The 21,385-nt window shown below is 32.6% G+C and overlaps 1 protein-coding gene across 2 annotated transcripts in view; it reads left to right on the forward strand.

Moving 5' to 3' along the window:
* Positions 1-903: 903 nt before the first annotated feature.
* The window catches only part of LOC148612310 (hemicentin-2-like), a 32,174-nt gene continuing 11,692 nt past the window's right edge, over positions 904-21,385 (forward strand). For both annotated transcript variants that reach the window (XM_088593621.1, XM_088593622.1), the window contains exons 1-5: positions 904-1,407; positions 12,889-13,073; positions 16,565-16,749; positions 17,832-17,962; positions 20,934-21,002. In XM_088593621.1, the coding sequence (XP_088449747.1) occupies positions 1,347-1,407; positions 12,889-13,073; positions 16,565-16,749; positions 17,832-17,962; positions 20,934-21,002 (631 nt within the window). In that variant the 5' untranslated portion in view covers positions 904-1,346. The remainder of the gene's footprint in view (positions 1,408-12,888; positions 13,074-16,564; positions 16,750-17,831; positions 17,963-20,933; positions 21,003-21,385) is intronic.

The raw sequence follows: 21,385 nt of genomic DNA on the forward strand, positions 1-21,385 counted from the left end.
TACGTATGGCGTAATACTTTTCAAGCAATGTTTTCTGCCTGGAAAACCAAGACAATTGCGTAAATGCGACCGCTGAGGTCCTCACATTGATAAACAAATTAAAACGTGACGCATTTTGGCCCTAAAGTTCGGCGGCGATTTTTTTAAAACTGAAATAAGACAGGCGTTGGAAATACCTGGTATGGAGTTACTGTAAAAGTATTATTTTCTGTCATGTACTAGTTTTCGATATTTTGCAAAGAATAAAAAGTAGAAAAACAGTACCCTCGAAATTGCATTTCGACACAATATAACGGTAATCTATTTTTTTAATACACGAAAATTACACCCACGAATATGTTCACTTAATAGTATCCGCAAAAAATTACAACCGCAAAAATTAATACGTTTACACTAAACGTAATTAAAGATTGTATGTTTGAAAAGGTAAGTGAATGAGCAATTTAAGATATAAGACAGAGACATTTCACGTTATTAAATGATTCTTTTTTAAAAAAAATAATGTCAAATCGTTATAGTTACAAACCTTCTCGTGTGAAAATCAAATATCTAATTGTTACATTCATCTACCTTACAAGCCCTACCATCAAGGGTGTAATAATTTGAACTATTCTATTTGCTGCTCATCAAATTTTCAAAGTAAATAAAACAGAAGTACAAATGAAGTAACATTTATATGATAAAAATTGAACTACAGTAAATGCATATTGAATACAAATAGAGCGTATAACAACATCGCAGGTTTAGCAGGTCTTATAGGTAGTGTAATAACAAGTGAGTAAAAACGCAGTTATTGGTCTGCGGAATAATTGGTTGCTTTCTAAATCCATGTAAAAAATATTGGATAAGTATTGGCTAAAAGATAAAACTTCATGCTTCCATTTAATTTGAACCCATAAAACATTGAAACGAGATACTGAAACTCACCTGAAACCAATATTTGCATATGAGTTTGTTAATGAATTTGATATCCTTTGGGATACGACAAAATTAAAAACTGACATTTACTGCATTGGAACTGGGATATAACAAAGAAAGATTTTAAACGAAGCTATAAGAACCAATTCAAAGTTATAGGACCTTTCAAGCAAAATATCAAAAAGGATTCGAAAGATATTTGGAAAAAGTTTATTCATACGATCTCTGCAGTAAATTTCAGAGTGGTTGGATATCAGAAAACATTCTTGGATCATTGCATATGTAAATGAAGTGAAAAGAGTTAAACGCAAAATATTTAACGGTACATATGATTCTCTTATTGTCTTTTAAAGCAGCAACAACAGTTGGTTTTGTGTATAATTTAGAAAGACACGAATATTATGTTCAATTTGTAAAGTAGTGAAGAAATGATCACCATGAATATCATACTGCTTCAAGATATGGTATTGCTGTATCTTAGTTTTGGAAGTAAGTTTTTTAATGTGTCTTTATGCTATATTTTTTAGTTTTAGATTTTCGGTTTTGTTTTATGTATGTTGATGCCTGAATTTTCTTTTTCTCTTCTTCTATGAGCTAGTTAGACATACCCTTTTCTCGTTTATTCATTGCTTTGTTTTTGTGCTTTTTGTTTGTTTTTTAATGGTTTTCTTTATAATCTATTTCTGGTTTGCCTGTTTTTATTATTGAACATCGCTTATTTTATGCTTAAAATTATGTTATACTTTTTAGCAGTCTTTTCGTCTCTAACCTTTCTGAAATATTCTTAATTTACCGACCAACAAGGTTAAATTGAATGAAAAGTTAACAAATGTATGAACAACTGCTTTATAATTTGTTTTATATTTTCCTGTTACCACGTGCGCAGTCTCTGAGCGTATCTAATTTATACCGGACTCGTACAAAGACATTCACAATTATATTACACTATTTTCTTCGAGAGTAAATTTGATACTTTTCATTCGACTTTCAGAATAATGACATATTTTGGGTTTGAGGAAATGATTTTACCCACAATTTCGTTTGAAATGCCTGTACTTAGGTTCATTGCGGTATCAGCTTCTCCGATGGTGTAACATTTATTTTGCCAGATTTATTTTGGAATCGACTGATTATGTATCGAATTAGTGCTCGGTTATTTTGTTGTTACCGGTACGAAGACTTTGACTTGAGAAAAAAACCTTGATGTATCAGAAAGATAATATATTTCATTTTTTTAAATATACTTCTAATCATACATATAGACCATTGATTTATAAAAGCTTGTTTTAATTTTACAATTCACCCTTTAATAACTATTAATCATTTCACAAGATTCTTTTGAGATTCAGATGTCAGAAGAAATTATTTAAATTTTACAAAAAAGCCCTTTGCATTCTTTTTTCAAATTTACATATCTATCTATCGTTAAAAGGGTTACTACCGAAACCAGAAAAAAGAAATGTAAAAGGTTTTTAGTTTAAATCTATTGCATTTGAACATTGGTTCTTAAATCTTTCATTGTTGATTATTAAAGAATTCAATTCATTTGAAATATTGATTCAATTCAATTGTCAGATATGTATGTCTGTGGTGGTGGTGGTCAGGAGTAGACTTTACTTGTCTTTTGAATTTGATGAAATTTGAATAACAGTGTTTTTTTTTTTTTTAAATCTATGATCAATTTTAAATTCTGCACTCAATTTTATTACGTATGCCTTTTGTTAAGCATGAAATCATTGAAACTTCTTTAAGTTTCCGATTTTCATGGCTTCAAACTTAAAAAAAAATACTTCATGTGCAATGTCATTATAATTTTACATTGACATGTAATGTTTTGAATGTCAAGTAAACGATCGGAATAAACATAAAATATTTAAACCACAGTATTTCTTAAGTTATGGCTCGTAGTTTCAACAACAACAAAAATCAGAAGAAGTTTTTCAGAAAGTTGATGTTTCGTGAATGTAAACTCTGCACAAAATACTCAAATACAATGTACCATAACTTCGATCATTATGTTTAGACTTTATATTTATGAATCCGAATGATGGGATCGGTGCCCCTACACTTTGGTTTGAAACTTATGTAAATATGCATTTTGTTTGACATTATAGACTTGAATATATTTTTTCACATGACAATCCTCAACTTCCAAACTATCTATATCCGCGCCCACTTATATGAAGACAAGTTATGACGATAACGCTTTTAATTACCTTTGTTATGAACATTATTTTTTCTACATTTACTGACGTTCATATTTTAAAGTTGAAAATGTATTAGGTAAACTCATGGGCATTGGTACTGAATAGTGTTTTTTTTTTACTTTATTGTAGTATTACTCGTAATATAAAGCTACATAGTTAGACCTTGGTATAAAACAAGATAATTTCATTTGCAAAACATAGAGTTTCAAAAGAAATCAAAAGTGTCAATAATGGACCAATTCAGATACATCAATTCCAAGTTTATGGTCTGAAATTGAAAACAGGAAACAAAGACAATACATACGCAATGTAGTTAACGAACTAAATAAATAACATATAAAAATGAAGATAAGGGAAACAAGGCATAACACCAAAACTCGGGTGCCCCGGAAGGGTAAGCATGTCCTGCTGTGCCAGCGGCAACCATTACGCCGCATGTGATTATAATCTGGTACTGTATTCGTATGACCATGAAAAAGTTATCAAAGAGTAATCAAGGGAACCAAGGTTATAGTGGTAATTAAAAGAATGCAATCCAGGGACAAAGACCAGACATGGAAAACAGACATACACAACAAAGAACATAAAGTAACTAAAATCATACAAAGAAAAAAAAGCAAATGAGCAACTCGGACTCCACTAACAACTGGGAGCATGGACCAGGTGCACCGGTAGGGTAAGCGTTCTCTGTTTTTCTAGAAACACCCGTCGAGTTGCTCATAAAAAGTCAAATCCGTGGTAGACAAACGAGGAAAGGAAAACTATGACCCGTTGAATAAATCAGTTTTCATGGTGAAGATGGATACACCATAACGATCCACGAGTTCATGATGACGACCATAAAACTTCTGTAGTGATGACTTTAATCTTGTAACAACATAACCCTGTTCCAGAAGCCTATTTGTTAAAATTCTAGCGCGATACAAAAAGTCTGCGTAGTTTCGGCAAGCTCTGGCATAACGTATGAGTTGTGATTTGAACACTCCATACGCAGGTTCTCAAGGAATGTTGCCACAGATGAAAAGAAAGTTCACAATTTTGAATGAAAAGTCATCACGTTTGTCGTAAAGTTTGGTCAATAGTTTTCCTTTACCATAGATATCTAAGACTAGGTCAAGATATGAGGCTGACTTCACAGTGTCTGTAGTATCCTTTATTTCAATTCTTTGGGGTAGATGCAATGTATCAAATCCCCGAAATTATGATTGTTTAAAGATAATACGTCATCTATATAGCGGAAACTGAGATTAAAGGATCTAGCAAAACGGTATTCTTTCTTTCGGATCAGATCAGCTATAAAGTCAGCCTCATAAGAGTGAAGGAATAGGTCAGCAAGTAAAGGAGCACAATTTGTTCCCATTGGAATGCCGACCGTTTGTTGAAAAACATGTCCACCACACTGGACAAATATGTTGTCGATTAAAAATTCCAGCATTTTGTAAACAACTTCCTCTGTATATTTGGAAGATGATTTGGAATTATTTCTTACAAAGTATGAGGAATCTCTACCAAGAACTATATATTTGTATCTAGGTGTACCATCTTTTTTCGAAAAACAACGATGTATAATGTTTTTTAGGTCGGGATTTTAACTGAGTATGGGGAATAGAAGTATACAGTGTTGAAAAATCATAGGTTTTAATGCTATTATATTCAGATAATAGTCTTGAACTGATTGTCTTCAAAAGATCTTTCGAATTTTTCAGGATCCACATTGAATTAATACCACTACGGGAGTAACACGTGTTGTATTAGGACTGCAGACCCTCTTTGACAGTTGTGAGTATAGAAGTTAAAGGTTTTGAAAGAGGTTTGGTGGTACATTTTGCAGATCCAGCTATGAAACGTTGTTTGTATGGATTCTTGTAGAATTTAGGAATCCAGTACATAGACGGTAAATTTAGGAATAGTAATGAGAGAATTCATAAAATAAAATCTTTAAATCAACTTATTAAAAAAAAAACATAAAATATTTTTTTTTGTATTGGAATCGAATGGAAAAAAAGTTGATTATTGCTTAGTATTAGAAGTGATAGTTAAGTTCTATATAAGCAGATTGAATATTGAATGTTCTTTGTCGCTTTACAATATTACATGCGCATAAGATATTCATATGATATCAGCAACTCGAGCATTTAGTTTAAATGTGATATTAGTTTTCATAAAATCGTTATTTGTGTATTGTTTATAATGGGACTAAAAAATCAGCATCTTTTCCTGATAATACGAAAAGATGGGTTACTGATTATTGTAGAAATGATAAGTACTATACATAAAGTTACTTTTGTCTTTGGGGATTTACTCTAGTCTGATTTATAAATGTATTTTTTAAAGAAATTAATCAAATACAAAAAATACCATTTTATATATTGTAAATTTCGATATGCTGTGCACGTTTTTTCAAAGAGTAACCTCTCATCAGCAGCATTAAAATCAAATATTTAGGAAGATCATTAATCAAAATTTTAGTTGTATACAAGAAATACTCATAACCAAAACTATCGAAAACGGAAGCCAAATCCATCACCGCGAGGTTCTACCATATGCAATGAAAGGAATGAAGCCTCGGTGTTTTACATATTTTAAAATTTGGAATACTGTAAGATTTAATAAATAGGGTAAATAATAATTTCAGGAATTTTTAAAGTTGTAAAATTGATTAGAACGTGTTAATTTTCAGTAAGAAATGTATGCATTTTTTTTCATTTAAATACAAAAACAGAAGGTAAATGACCATTTCAGCAATAAAAGAATGGCTTACAATTTGGTCATAAATGTTTCAAAAGAACATAGCATTGCAAACTCTTTCATTTACCTTTAATTCTATGTCATGTTCTTTTTCTTTTTTTAATTTTGTCATTATACCTGGATAACGATATTTTTAATTACCGTTCGAACCCTGGTATCTTTAATTTCCCCTAAATGATATTTGACCTTCAAGGTGAAGCTTACGATTTTGCTTTTTATTTTTACTCAATGAAATGACCTATCCTTGACATCCGATTTCGTGCATTAAAGCCGATTACATCAATTTCTAAGATTATTCTAGCATATAAAACCCAATCAAAAACGTCACCGAATTTAATTTATTTTCAACGACCCATTTTACAAATCATGTATTTGATGAAATATTATATCGCCAGAACAAGCATTCATAAAGAAGAGATAATTAAATTGCTTTCTAAGTTAATAGAGATCTTTGGTTGATTTCTTATTCTTAAAACGGTTATTAATGTAACGCATACTCAATGTTGTTGCCATTGTGTCATATTTTGTCTCAATTTTTTTCTTTATTTACTTGATTGATGTCAGTATTGAATTATAGTTAAGAAAAATACATTCTGGTATACCACAGAAAAAGGTACACGACGAATTGTGAAAAAGGGAGAGTTTTCATTAAAGAATACTGCATTAGATTGTTTTTAAAATTCATCTAAAGACGACCTTAATAATATCCAGTATAATATAACATATACTCTCTGCAGTTGAGGGGAATAATTTAGTAAACCATCGTCAACTGCAAGAATCAGTTATAATAGCTAACTACACGTACGGTTAATTATTGGAGTTTTAGTATTTTGTGTTACGTCTTGTATTCCATGTCTTCAGTTTTTCAATGTTATCTATTTTATTCGGTTAGCTACATTGTGTATGTAGATTGTTTTTGTTTCCTGTTTTCATTTTCTCGTTTTGTATTTGGATGTTTACATACTAGTACTTGAATTGTCCTTTAATTTACATTTCTGTATTTTGTACGATATTTTAGATACACAAAAAACTCCGCCTCCTTATCTAAATATATTTCACACACCGGAAATAACTTAGACAGAAGACTACGCATGACTTGTTTGTTTTAACTTCATAACGAGAACATAATAAGGTCAAATCAAACAAAATGATAGGAATCTCACAAAAGGAATTGGTTGATTTTGGTGCGGGAATACATGGAACCAATTCATAAATAACTTCATTAAAAAGTTTACTTTTGATGGTATTTATGCTGCATACACTGTAGAAAAAGTACTTTCAACAAATCATTTTTCTCTTTGAAGAATTCTATATCAGGAATGTTTGCCTGTTACTTACAATGAGATGTCATTAAAAGTACACACATTGCTGTAAAAATCATCGTTAGAGATACATCCGTCTCAGATGAGACCAATATTATATTCATTTTTCTTTATATTTTATTGTCAATTATTTCAAATATTGATTTTTTTCATTTGTTGAATTGATGTTAACGGAACTTTAACTATCAAATATTATTAAAGTAATAAATTATGAACGTAAAATACATACGGACAATAGAACTATAATATTTTCAAAAAACTGAAAAAGCCAATATCCGAAATGTTTTAAACTGTATACAATAATAAAATTGAGTAGAAACAGTTTGAAAACATTATTTTACAATAAAATGATAATTCAGAATTAAAATTGTCAATTAATAGACAAGAAAGATTTTTGTGGTGAACAAAAAGGTAGCAATCATAGAATATTGCAAATTTCGATATGCTGTACATGTGGTAAAGTAGTAACCTTTCATCAGCAATATTTATGAGATTTATTTCATCTCAACTACGAAAAAAAACCGTGACGTTTGTGGGATCGCACCTAAATTTTTTACGTCAAATAAATACGAAGGGATATGGTTTGTTAGACTCGTTTTAGTTTCGTTTTACCGCTCTGATCCGCCAAGGCCTGCATGATATATCTGAAGACAGATCTTCCAACTTTCATTTCTATGATAGGTAGCTATCTCACAGGGGTTTCATTTTAGCTAAACATCAAATGGTTCATTATGCATCCAAATAAAAGAAGCATTTGTAGATAATTTGAATATATCGATAGTGATCGACTGTTTTTTCGGTTAAAATGCATAGAAATGAACAAATACCGATAAGAGGTTATGTAACGATAAATATAAGAAATATTAGCCAATTTTCTACATATTCTGATTTTCCTTTTAATTGGCTAGAAATATTTTGATTTGTACGAATAGGCCTATCGACTAGGGCAATTGTATTGATTTCACATTAGCATGGTTTGATCCTTGAAAGAAGTATTGTTCTTTATTTTTCAGCTTATCTACATTGAATAGACTGATTGAGTAATGTATGGAAAGTATTACTTTTCAGATTAATCGCGTGCTTTGAAATAATTTAAGTCTTGATCATTCAATAACTCAGTCACGAAGTTAAACTATTTATTCTGAATATATCTCTCCCTCACTAAGCCGGTGTATGTTTGTTTGTTGTTTGTTGGGGTTTTAACGTCCGAGCAGCAATATTTCAGCTATATTCAGACGATGAACATGTAATTGATGATAAAATGAACATGAAATAAAAAAGAGATTGGACACAAGGACAATGGGGTCGACAAATTTTGATTGCCACTGAAAATAGGGAGAGGTGGGTAGGGTCGGGCAATTTAGCCTCCTGTGGCGGTGCCCTATGGTTCCTACTCTGGGAGAATACCACAGTAGGGTTCTTTAACGTGCGAGGAACGTGGCATCTTTCCCAACACGGTGCACGACTATGGTTTGCGGTCAGGTTTTCCGTATTATAGCCTGACAACCCCAACATGTAACACGCCAGGGGTACCCCATTCCACCGCCTGGGGCACACATCCCAGTTGCTCTGTGGGCAGAGCGCCCTAGCCCCCGGCTAAGGTTCTGAGCACTATTTAGTCGCCTTTTACGACAAGCTTAGCGCTGCTGCAGGCCTATTCTTTTAACACCCGGACCTGCACGGGGCAGCCGGTTTATGAAAAAGCACGTTACTTTTTTAAACCATCGAACGATTATTGAGGTTTTCTGTCATTTTATATTCTTCATGTTTTTAAAGATTTCATGGTAGAAAATGATTGCTTTCGAGTCTATTATTGGTTCAAACTATTCATTAACTCTCAAAGATAAAATATTTACCATTTTAAACAAAGCTCGTATTTTCATTATTATAATTTACATCTCGAATAGAAAAATAATTTTAACCACTCATTACTGATGGAATATCTTTGTCGCTTTTCCGATACTGTACTTGAACAAAGAAAAAAAGAACTTAGCTCCATATGGTGTTGTTGAATTGATGCTTGGAATTGCAGAACTTTACTTCATTATATATGAAAACATTAACGAAACGTATCTAGACCAAATCATGTTTTATTCAACCAAACCAAAGCAACATAGAACTTATTTTTTCATTATCTTAATAATGAAATATAAACCTATGATCAGCTTTTACTAAAAAAACTAGGCAAGTTAAGATGTAACATTGATTCCATTAAAATATCGAAGATATATATATATATATATATATGATTACATATGTTCATAATTATTTTCTTGTTCCGATTAGCTAATATGGTGTCACTTTTGAAAACAAGTTTAGATTTGAGATATTCTTCAATTTGTACTTCTTTTAACATTTAAATCAAGGACAAATTAAGGTCGCTTATAATAAAAATATTATCAAATTAAACATATTCTTGTTTCTAACGACGCTTTCGTATTGGTTAACAAAAATGTTTTGCCGAAATGATGTAAAAAATGTGATTAAATCGGTGCACTCAAAAATTTTTTGTTAATTGATTAATATTGGCCATCTTCTGCAATCTTTGAAAACTCATTCAGCAATTGTTGAAACAAGTTGAACCGATTTTTATATTGTATGGTGTAATGGAATTGTTTTAACCTTCAAGATATGTAAGAGAAAACCGTTTCAATTGATGTTAAGGAGGTAAGCCTAGGGTATGGGACACAACTCTTAAAAATCATTGGAACGTTTGTATTCAGCATTTTACATCAATCTTATGTAAGCATCAACGTAACTTGGACTGATATCATTCTATTTCATATGAAAGCTTGATGGGCTTTGGTGAAATCGAATATGATACAAGCATATCACTGATTCCAAGAGTTATGTCGCTAACCCCAGATTTACCTCCTTAACATAGATAGTAGTTCTGCTGTCCAAACTTTCCTGAATATCTTTCGAAAAAATACTAGTACAGGAAGGACGATAAAAGACGACGTTAAACAGCATGATAGGCCTTATGTTTGTGCTCATCATATTCTAGACCTGCGATACAATTCAGGCGTTCATACTAAAATGCCTGTTTCTTACGAATATTTATGCCAACATATCTAATAACACATTCAATTTTAACACATTTCAAAATACAAAACATTCTTCTTTATGAAGCTTATTTTGTCGATGTGAAGTTAGATGGATAACATCTAGGGAATTAAGTCTGAAGAATTTGTATTGTTAGAAATGTTATTAAACAGTTCATCAATTCTTTTTATACATATTAAGTTGCAACTTTAGTTGTCGCTTGTTGAATCTCATGGCTATCATCGATGTTTAATCATCTTGGGTGTCATTTTAGAATTATAACATATGTTTCTCGTGGCATTAATATATATTTGTTTCACGGTTATCATTATAACACGAATTTAGATCACGAGTTTACAAAATGAAGGGATGTTTATTCGTTATTTCACTTATTGATAGGTGCAAGAGTTGTTATTTTCTTGTGTGTTTTATACCATCTTTAACACTTGACGTAACGTGACCTAAAAGCATGGTTTTTTGCAGATGAGTAATGCGCAACTTCTTGATCAAGTTTGACACGTGTTTCTCCCATGGTGTATTAATTCCATGTGGACTCTGGAAAATTCATATGATCCTCTAGAAACCCTCTATTCAAGATTATTATCAGAATATAATAGCATTCAAACCAATGGTTTTAAAACTCTTTATACTTCTATCCCCAAAACTCAGTTAAAATCCCGACTCAAAAACATTATACATGGTTGTTAATAAAAAAAAAGACGGTACGCCTAGATACAGATATCTAGTACTTGGTAGAAATTCTTCATACATAGTTAATAAAGATCACAAATCATCTTCCGAATATACCAAAGAAGATGTTTTCAACATGCTGGAATTTTTTATCAACAGTATATTAGTCCAGTGTGGTGGACGCGTTTTTCAACTAACGGTCGGCATTCCAATGGGTACAAACTGTGCTCCTCTACTTGCTGACCTATTATTTCACTCTTATGAGGCGGACTTTATAGCTGAGCTAATTCATAGGAAGGAACATCGTTTAGCCAGATTCCTTGATCTCAGTTTCCGCTATATAGATGTCGCATTAACGTTATACAATCATAGTTCCCGGGATTATTTATATTGCATTTAACCCCAAAGAACTTGAAATAAAGGATTCCACAAACAATGTTAAGTTAGCCTCATATCTTGACCCACATAAGATATCGATGATAAAAGAAAACTATTGACCAAACTATACGACAATCGCAATGATTTTTTTCTGTATTGTCAACTTTCCTTTCATCTGTGGCCACATCCCTTCATCCTTTGTGTTTTCATATCACAACTTACACGCTATGCCAGAGATTGTCGTAACTATGCAGACGTTTTGTACCGCGCTAGACTTCTTACAATTCGGCTTCTGAAACAGGGTTATGTTGCTACAAGGTTAAAATCATCACATTGTTTTGTATGCATTATTTTGGTTATTTTATGTTCTTTGTTGTGTTTGTCTGTTTTCCATGTCTGGTCTTCGTCCATTGATTACATTCTTTTGATTTTAGCTAGAATCTTGGTTCCATCGATAACCCTTTAGGTTCAGCACTTTTTTAACGTTCTATCATGGTAAATCTTTAAAATCGTATATTTGTCTTTTATTAAATTCTAACCAGAAGAGGAAATTCTTATGCGTATATAAGCTTTCGATGACGTACAAGGAAAATGGTAACTCTCCAGCGTAGAGAGTAGTAGATGACAATTATTTTCGACACTTTAAAGCATAAGACAACAATTTGTCCATGATTTGGCATCACAACACTTCATTATGTTCAACTCGATTCTAATAATCTCAACTGTTTTTTTTTCTTCAAAAAGGCGTCTTCACAACAAAAATGATATTTATCATCCAACTCTTTGGTGACAGTATTCTTGTGTATGGTTTCGCCTTTTCTACAATTGCCACTGTCGCAAATACTTTACATCAATTTTTACTATGATTATTAAACGATCGACACCAAAATGTCAATTATAAATATTTAGATGATGAATCCTTTAATTACATTTCATACCTTATAGTTTCTATGTATTTTTGACACACCTGTATTTTTTTCTATTTCACAACTGTATTTAACTCGATAACCCTTAGATGATACCAAAATTTCTGGTTTAAAAAATCGAGATGAAGAAAAGCTAAGTGGGAAACTTTTTATTTTACAAAATATATACAGAAAAGTTTAGTAAAATAATTATGACAGCTCAGTGCCTGCGACTTCATGTTTCACTGAACACTTAAAAAAGACATTTTTAATGTTCCATTATACATGATTATCCACATAATAATAATTATATAATATAATCACGTTGTAGGTAAAAAAAAACAAAAACAAAAGAGATTGATCTACAATTTGTAAATTATCACAAAACGTACTAAAAGATTGGAATTTCTGGTCGACAATATTTTTGTCGGATAATGGGGACAAATTTCTGTGTACAAATGAGCGCCAATCTTTTCCGATCTGTTTCTATGTATTGGTATGAAGCTAGGATATCAAAAGGTCTATACTTTAGAACAATATCTACAAATCAGTATTAACATTAACGTATTGATCTAAAAACTAATTACTTGTACAAAGAGTATTTGTATTGCAGAGAACATCTGTAAGATTTTTATTTTTTCGGTAAAGAATACTCATACTTGTTTTCTTTTTCAGGTGAAGCAGCTGTAACGAACATTCATCCTGTTGATATATTTAGAGTAGTAGCAGGCTCTGGTATTCAAACTATGGATTTATGGAATGCTAATGGGCTTCATTGTGGTACAGAATCTGCCGGTAACTTTAGGCACGGCTTTCTAGACAAATTAACGGAAGAGATACAGTCAGGTTGTGTAAGAGAGGTAAACATTTCTTTGCAATATGACAAATTTAAAAATATTTGAAACACCGAGCATTCATTCCTTGTATGGAGTGTTCATATCACAACTTATACGTCATGCCAGAGCTTGCCGAAACTACGCAGACTTTTTGTATCGCGCTAGAATTCTAACAAATAGGCTTCTAGAACAGGGTTATGTTGCTACAAGATTGAAGTCATCACTACAGAAGTTTTATGGTCGTCATCATGAACTCGTGGATCGTTATGATGTATCTATCAGCACCATGAACACTGATTTATTCAACGGGTCATAGTTTACCTTTCCTCGTTTGTCTACCCCGGACTTGACTTTTTATGAGCAACTCCACGGGTGTTTCTAGAAAAGCAGAGGACGCTTACCCTACCGGTGCATCTGGTCCATGCTCCCAGTTTTTAGTGGAGTCCGAGTTGCTCATTTACTTTTGTTACTTTGTATGTATGATTTTAGTTACTTTATGTACTTTGTTGTGTATGTCTGTTTTCCATGTCTGGTCCTTGTCCCTGGGTTGCATTCTTTTGATTACCGCTATAACCTTGGTTTCCTTGATTACTATTCCATCCTCTCGGCAATGGATTTGGCTTCCTATTTTGATAATTTTGGTTTTGAATACATTGTGTATACAATTAATTACTGAAACCCGAGTACAGTACATCAAAATTTGCAATATATATGATTGGTATTTTTGCACTTAATAATGATAATAACTTTTTAAAACATTCTCAATGTAATTTGGAAATACAAAGGTATGGTAAATTTCAATCATGCGTCATATGACAAAAAGCCAACATGACAGCCATGCTTCATGCTGCGAACGTCAATAAATAATTACAAATTGGTGCACCGAAGGTCGATATACCTTTCTATGCTTAAAAGAGAGCTGGATGATCTTATATAAATATGGGAGATGTGGTATGATGCATATGAGACAGTAATACACCCAATTCCAAGCACAAACAAATACATTTCTATAGTTCACTCTCCGTTATTCAGTGATGGGCAATACACATACCATAAAGCAAACTGTAAACACCTCAAAACAAGTGAAGTGAAACTATTCCTAAAAGACAATAATCTTTACAGTAAACATGAGAAACGAGTAACAAAGAACATAAAAAAACGACAACAACTGAATTCAAAAATTATGTGGGGTTTAACGTGTTTGAACGTTTAACCCGCCCCTTAACATGGAGCAGTGTTTGAAAAACACAATAATGAAACAAATTATAAAAATCTGTCGAATTTGGATTTAACTCTTGAGATAGATAAAGAATGCAAACATCTTAAGAATTTTAATATGTTCTATGTAGTACAAATACAAAGTCAAACTGTATGTGGACTTTGTAAACGGCGTCATCATTTAAAAAAACTAAGAAATATCGTTGAATATATGAGCGTCTAAAACAACAAATTGTCGATGTTTAAACATTTGCTCTTTGTGAGTAACGATATCAGGAAAAATACCTTGTGTCTATAACTGGACGTTGTGTCGTTTAAGAAATTTAAATTAAATTTTACCAGGGTGTCTTATTTCTCTGTTATGCATTTTCAGCATTTATGTCACATACCGGTTGGTGGAACTGATCGCTGCTTGATTTGCCCTCCTATTTCAATATTTATTTAGTTTTCAGTACTTCTTATATAGAATTTACTTTTGAATCTTGAATAATATGCATATTTTGTTCTAATGCTGCTGATGGGTGGTTACGCTTCATAAAGCACGTGTATACCACGCAGTTTGCAAATTTATACGATTGATATTTTTTTAATTCGGAATCTGTAAACAATAGGCTGAGAATATGGAGACCATCTTGGTTGTCTAGTTGTAGTGTTCTTACCTTGAGTACGTGAGGTCGAGATTTCGGCCGAGTTACATTTTAAGAAAGTAAACCTAAGGTAATGGACATAATACATGAAATCAGTAATATGTTTGTATCATATTCAATTTCACCAAAGTCTGCCAAGCATTCATTTGCATTTGAAACAGAATGAAATCAGTCCAATTTACTTTCATGTTTCATGTTACAGGAGATTAAAGTAAAATAGTACTAGCGTACCAGTGATATGTAAGAGTTATGTCCCTTAACCAAGGTCTACCTCCTTAGAATTGGTAGTTACGTCTTCTCTACCAACTTTCACGCATATTGGGAACGACTGGTTTTCTCGGAGTAAGAATAATGTACCTGAGTTAAGTAACATACCTACATGTACCTACTGGCTGTTGCTGCTAATAGTTACATGTAGAATAATACTCATCCGGTCCAGTATGTCGGAGTAGTACAAAGCAGGGTCTGCTAGATTGATTTAATGTCTGTCTTCTTGTCTAAGTTATCAGTCAAGCATTCAATCAATGAAATTATGGGCAAATCTCCTCAAACAGGTAATTAAAGATCAACAATAAACTTAAGAAAAGAAACAATAAAAGAAAAAAATATTGACAAAACTGTACGACAAATGCGAGTTTTCATTTCGTATTGTCAACTTTCCTTTTATCTGTGGCAACATCCCTTCAGCACCCGCGTGTGGAGTTTTCATATCACGACTCTTACGTTATGCCAGAGCTTGCCATAACTATGCAGACATTTTTAATCAAACTAGACATTTTACAATTAGGTTTCTAGAACACGATTATGTTGCTGCAAGATTGAAGTCATCACTACAGAAATGTTATGGTCGTCATAGTAAACTCGTGAATCGTTACGGTGTATCCATCTGTCCCATGTAAATGTATTTGTTCAACTTATTTTGTTATAGTTTTCTTTTCCACTTTCGTCTACTCTGGACTTGAACTTTTTATTAGCAGCTCGGGTGATTCTAAAAAAGCAGAGGACGCTTACCCTACCGATGCACCTGATCCATCCGAGTTGCTCATTTACTCTTATTACTATTATGTATTATTTTTTTGTTATTCTATGTTCTTTGTTGTGTATGTATGTTTTCCATGTCAGGTTTTTGTCCCTGGATTGAGTTCTTTTGTTTTCCTTTAGAGTCTTATAGTTCCTTTGATTACTCTTACAGGGCATCTCTTTTGAAATATTTTCTTGTACAGTTGTCACAATCAATTACAATCAAACAATCAAACGTACATTTAAGATCTCATAAATAAGAACCAATGGTGGCACAGAAATGATGTTTCGCATGTTTTGTTCCAATGAATTGTTCAACTTGTTATAAGGCCATGGATAAAGGATTATTCTGTATCAAAAGTGGATGAAAATGTTCAAAATTCCCTAGAAATTTAACTTAATCGTGAAGAGACCAAGAGATACTTTCCTTCATCTTTTGTAGTAGTTTCTTTGTAATTTATTTTATTCTTACCGTATAGTAAATTAAAAACCTTCACTCGTTTAAAAAACTAGTGATTTTTTTTTAAACAAAATAGATATGTAACCTAATGTCTGGGTCTTCCATGGACATGGACAACTTCTATATATCACCAGATGTCTATCTGAACAACGTTTTGTTTCATTTTGCAGTGGTATACAATATTTGAAGTGCAGTCAAGTAACGAACAAATGATCAAATACACACAAAAGAACAAAATCTCGAAAAATTTGACTTTCACTTTTCGACAAGAACCAGATTATTTATTTCCTGCAGAGAGATACCAAATATTCAATGATCACGTGGTTAGCGGAAAACTCGAAGAATTCGTAACAAAGTAAGTCAAATTATAAGCAGAAAATCACTTGATAAAATGGGATGAATTGTGTAAGCAAATTCTTTGAACATGTAAATAAAAAGAAAAAAAAAACTTTTTTATTCCGGTAGCGCGAAGGAACATCGAATTCAAATTTTAGTAAAACGGTAAATGGACTTCGGTGAGATAACGTGTTAATATGTGTCAACAAAAGCGCTTCATTGTTTTCTTATTCCTTATGTTGTAGAGGACAACAGGCCATGATCACAAAACATTATTCATCCTTTCTTGCAAAGCCAAAAGTTGAACCACCCTTATTTGCTTCTGTTCCATTACTTAATAGGGTGAAAGTCTAAGGTTTCGTTACGTCACAAAATACAATTATAATAATAATTTGAAAAAAATACCAGCGATTTCTTTTCACTTCGAAATCAAACACAGAAACTCAATGTTATCATTATTTTCCCATGGACTGTTTATTGATGCCGTTTTATTAAAATAGGACGGACAGCTTGTATTCATTAAATTCGCTAGAAAATTCATGAACTTCAGACGTATGAGCACTTCCAGTAATGACCTTTATATCACTGTTTGTGTAAGATTTAGAGCTCTGAAAACAATGGTATAAATAATGATCACAAATATTAACAATAAAACCTTCAGACATACGCTGATACACCGGCGTTGTTACAGCTATATGTTCACCAAGCTCCGAGCAGAGTTTGACGTTCAAATTTTACTGTAAACGCTGCAGCCAGCCCTCTTAGAAAATGCAAGAATCTTGCAATTTCCGGAATAGTTCACATAGACTGTTAATGTCCTTCCATATGTTTGAATTTATGTTTTAACGAGAGCGTTATTACTCTTCAACTTCCAATCATTCTTTGTCCAAAACGTCTTTTGTAACCCCCCGAATTAGGTACTAAAATGAATGATTTCACGCGACGTTATCCAATTGATTTGAATAATGTCCGAGAATATTATTTCGAAAAGCTTGTTTGCAGCGGTTAGTAAGAAACGAACGTCTGTCGCTGCGTGAGGCTTGTAAGTTTCCATTTTACTTATTTGACTAAAATTTTACTTTTTTCCCAATTAATATGCAGTGTAGACAATTATGAGTTTCTTAACGTAAACTTTGAAAGAAACCAAATCTACGCCGGAATATATTATGATCCTGCAGATAAACCAAATATGCCGAAGATTTTATACAACAATAGTGGAACATCATTTTCAGGTACGTAGATACCTATTCAAAAGGTATACATGTATCTAATAATAATATATGTTCTTGAATTTTTAGTTATTAATTATTGCCTTTTATGAAGTCAGTGTGTAAAAAGTATATTAGCCAAACACGCAGACCGAGGTTAATATCTCTAACAGATCCATATATAACATATTGACAGTGTAAAAACTACTTATTTGTTTCATAACATATGTAAAATATAATAGTTACATTTATTGTGTGTATCATTAATCTCATTCGATAATCGGCTTTACGCGTGATGTTTCATGAGTCAATATATGTTTATATATTTTACTCTGTTTTAAACATTTTTTTATCATCATTAGGAAGGATGTGTTATTTGCACTATGAACCAAAAACAGTACTGTCCATCCCTTAACAGTGATTATTACCCGTTGTGAACTGCAAGTTTCTGATAAATGACTGTGACAAAACGGTGAAATATTGCCATGAATTAAGACAGGTGACGATAGGAGTTCACAGTAACTACTCTTCACCTTACATGTACCGTCATCTCCTGCCCAAGACCGTGATAGGTGTTAATAGAAATTTGTCCGGTTGTCATAGCCTGTCTTGAATCGTAACAATTCTTGATAAGTGAGGACAATTTTCAGTGGACTGTCATGGACTGTCGTAGATCGTCACGTGTTTTGACAGATGGCTACAATAATTTAGTTGTTGTCTATAACTGTTGAATTGTCACAGTTCATGAAAGATATGGACAATATTTTCACTGCCTGTTATGGACTATCCTGAACTGTAATTGCTAACAATAGGCAAGAACAGTATACATCGCCCGATTATGTACGACCAGTTATGTACTGTTATGGTTTGTAACAGGTGTGGACTGGTCAAAAATCAAATATAAAATATTATTAAAACAATTTTATCCTATCTTAACGTATAGTATGATTTACCACAATCGTGATTTTGTAAAAATATTTGTTTTTTAAATCAAGTGAATCTGTTTGAAAGAAACGGGCCCGTCTAAACACGACAAAGACCGGTCTTAGTGCACTTGGACCATAACAGTAGCACCAAGACCAATTAGAAGACACTTTTCACGAGTAAATGTAAAGTACTGCCAATGAAAGGGCATGTAATGCACTAAGTTAATTATAAAAAAGTAATAAAATCGTCAGATATTTCGTCTTTTGTGCAAAGTTTTCCTGGCACGTGTCAGCAATTAAAGACCCTGACCTGAACTCTTTGCATGTATTGCCGCCAATTTGAAATTAAAAAAAAATCATAAATATATATGAGAATTCGCTCGATCCTATTTAAAATCAGCCCTGTGGACATCCGATAGTGCATATGTTTTCATTTAGTATTAAACCTTTATGAGGCAACTGTTGATCATTTTTATTTCATGTAATTTAAATCCTAAAAGAGTAACCGTTGTTCCTTTTTTTTTCTTTTAACTCTATCTTATCTTTTTATCAGCGATCTACTTTTATTTATTTGACAACCCCGCTTCTGAGTAATTAACAGCTTGAATGCTTTAGGCGAAGCGAGAGAGTAAGTTGTTCTTTTGATCTACCGACTACCGATAGGAGCGTTATCAAATAAACCAGAAAAAAGTCTATATGGATTCCCTACCTTTCCTACCTTTGTCTGTAATCCTTGTACATGTTTCTGAATGTCGTCTGTGTGTTTACGGTCAGTAGTAAGTTCTAGAGATAAAGTCGATATGTACCCGTGGCATGTCCCCACAAAGAGAAATTTGAAAACTAAACAATAACAATGCGATACCGAAGCTTGGAGGTATGGTTGAAAAAGCCCAAAAAGTGCTTTGGTGACATCATTTGTACGAAGACAATATGACATCGTAAGAGTCCACCCAAAATGTATATTTATTGTTATAAACCTGAAGTATAATTTTCAAAAAAAAAAAGCATGGTACCTAGGTAGTTCAGGACAGTCCATAGCAGCCGATAAAATATTGTTCATGTCCATCATGAACTGTGACAATCCAACACGGTAACCAAGATATTGTTATCACCTGTCAATATTTGTTACAATCCACAGTTCAGGACATGCCATGCCAACGGGGCAAATTTTTATTAACACCTATTACGATCTTGGACATGAGATCACAGTATATGTTAGGTGTAGAGTAGTAATTGTGAACTCCTGTCATCACATGTCTTAATTACTTAATGACTATATCATCGTTTTCTCACAGTCATTTATCAAAAACTAACAGTAGACGACAAGTCTATAATCACTGTCCCTGGGACGGGGAGTATTAATTTTGGTTCATAGTGTTGGTATTTACAATTAATAAAAATGCAATCTTAACGGAATCAATTTTGGAACGGTTCATTTTTTTTTTATCAAATACGAATACGATAAAGTAGTTCCCCTGAAAAGACAAGAATATATTTCATGGTCGCTTTCCAATTTCTTTTCTGCTGAAATAAGATTACTATTATAATATTTCTAACAGTTAAAAATGCCACTAGCATCAAAGTGTCATCTCGTAATATTCACTTTTCTTCTACTCTAAAGGTGTGGAATATGTACAGAATAAAATAAGCGCGGATACATTTTATATTGCATTTCTAATAAGAAAACCAATATAATCAGACGATAACTTGTTTTGTGAAATGCTTAAGGAGGTAGATCAGGATACGGGACATAACTCTTGAAATCAGTGATATGTTTCTATCCCATTCAATTTCATCAAAGCCTATCAAGCCTTCATTTAAAACAATATGAAATCAATCCAAGTTACTTTGATGCTTACATGAGATTGATGTTAAATGCTGAATACAAACGCTCCAATGATTTCTAAGAGTTGTGTCCCTTACCTTACATCTACCTCCTTAAGTTTATTGCGCATCCCAAACACAAAAAAATAAAATAATTCACTGCCCTAAATTTCGAAACAAAACGTTTTTTTAAAACTTAGAAACAGTGTCGGGTTCATCTTTATGCACATCGTTATTCGTTATAGTTGGTGTTGGACCAAACTATCAAGGATTGGGACTAGCTGATTCTATGTTCATCAAACTAATAATAACAAGTAAGACTTATTATATTCTTTATATCATATGCCCAGAGTCTGTATCACATGCTGTATCAATCGGGGAGTTTCATAATGAGAGAAAGATGAATATAGCAAAATATCAACTCAAGTAGTTCAATTTCAACATCAAAATAAACGCACCTTAATGAATTTAGTAACGCGACTTGATATTTTGAAATATTCAATTTTCACGAGTTATAAACTTTTTTCCCTATGATTTTTCTGGAATATTTGGCCGCTTGATATTCTGCATTTGCCATGGCGGAAATTCTATTGACCACCGTTCTATAAGGTCACCATTTTTACGAGAGAACACCGTTTGAAAAGTCACAATTTCACTGTCAACCAGTATTTTTTTATAGAAAAAAGATACACAAGCG

Source organism: Perna viridis, chromosome 7 (genome assembly GCF_037379345.1).
Source record: "Perna viridis isolate PV_CMFRI_1.1 ecotype Kerala chromosome 7, ASM3737934v1, whole genome shotgun sequence".
NCBI classification, from domain to species: Eukaryota; Metazoa; Mollusca; class Bivalvia; order Mytilida; family Mytilidae; genus Perna; species Perna viridis.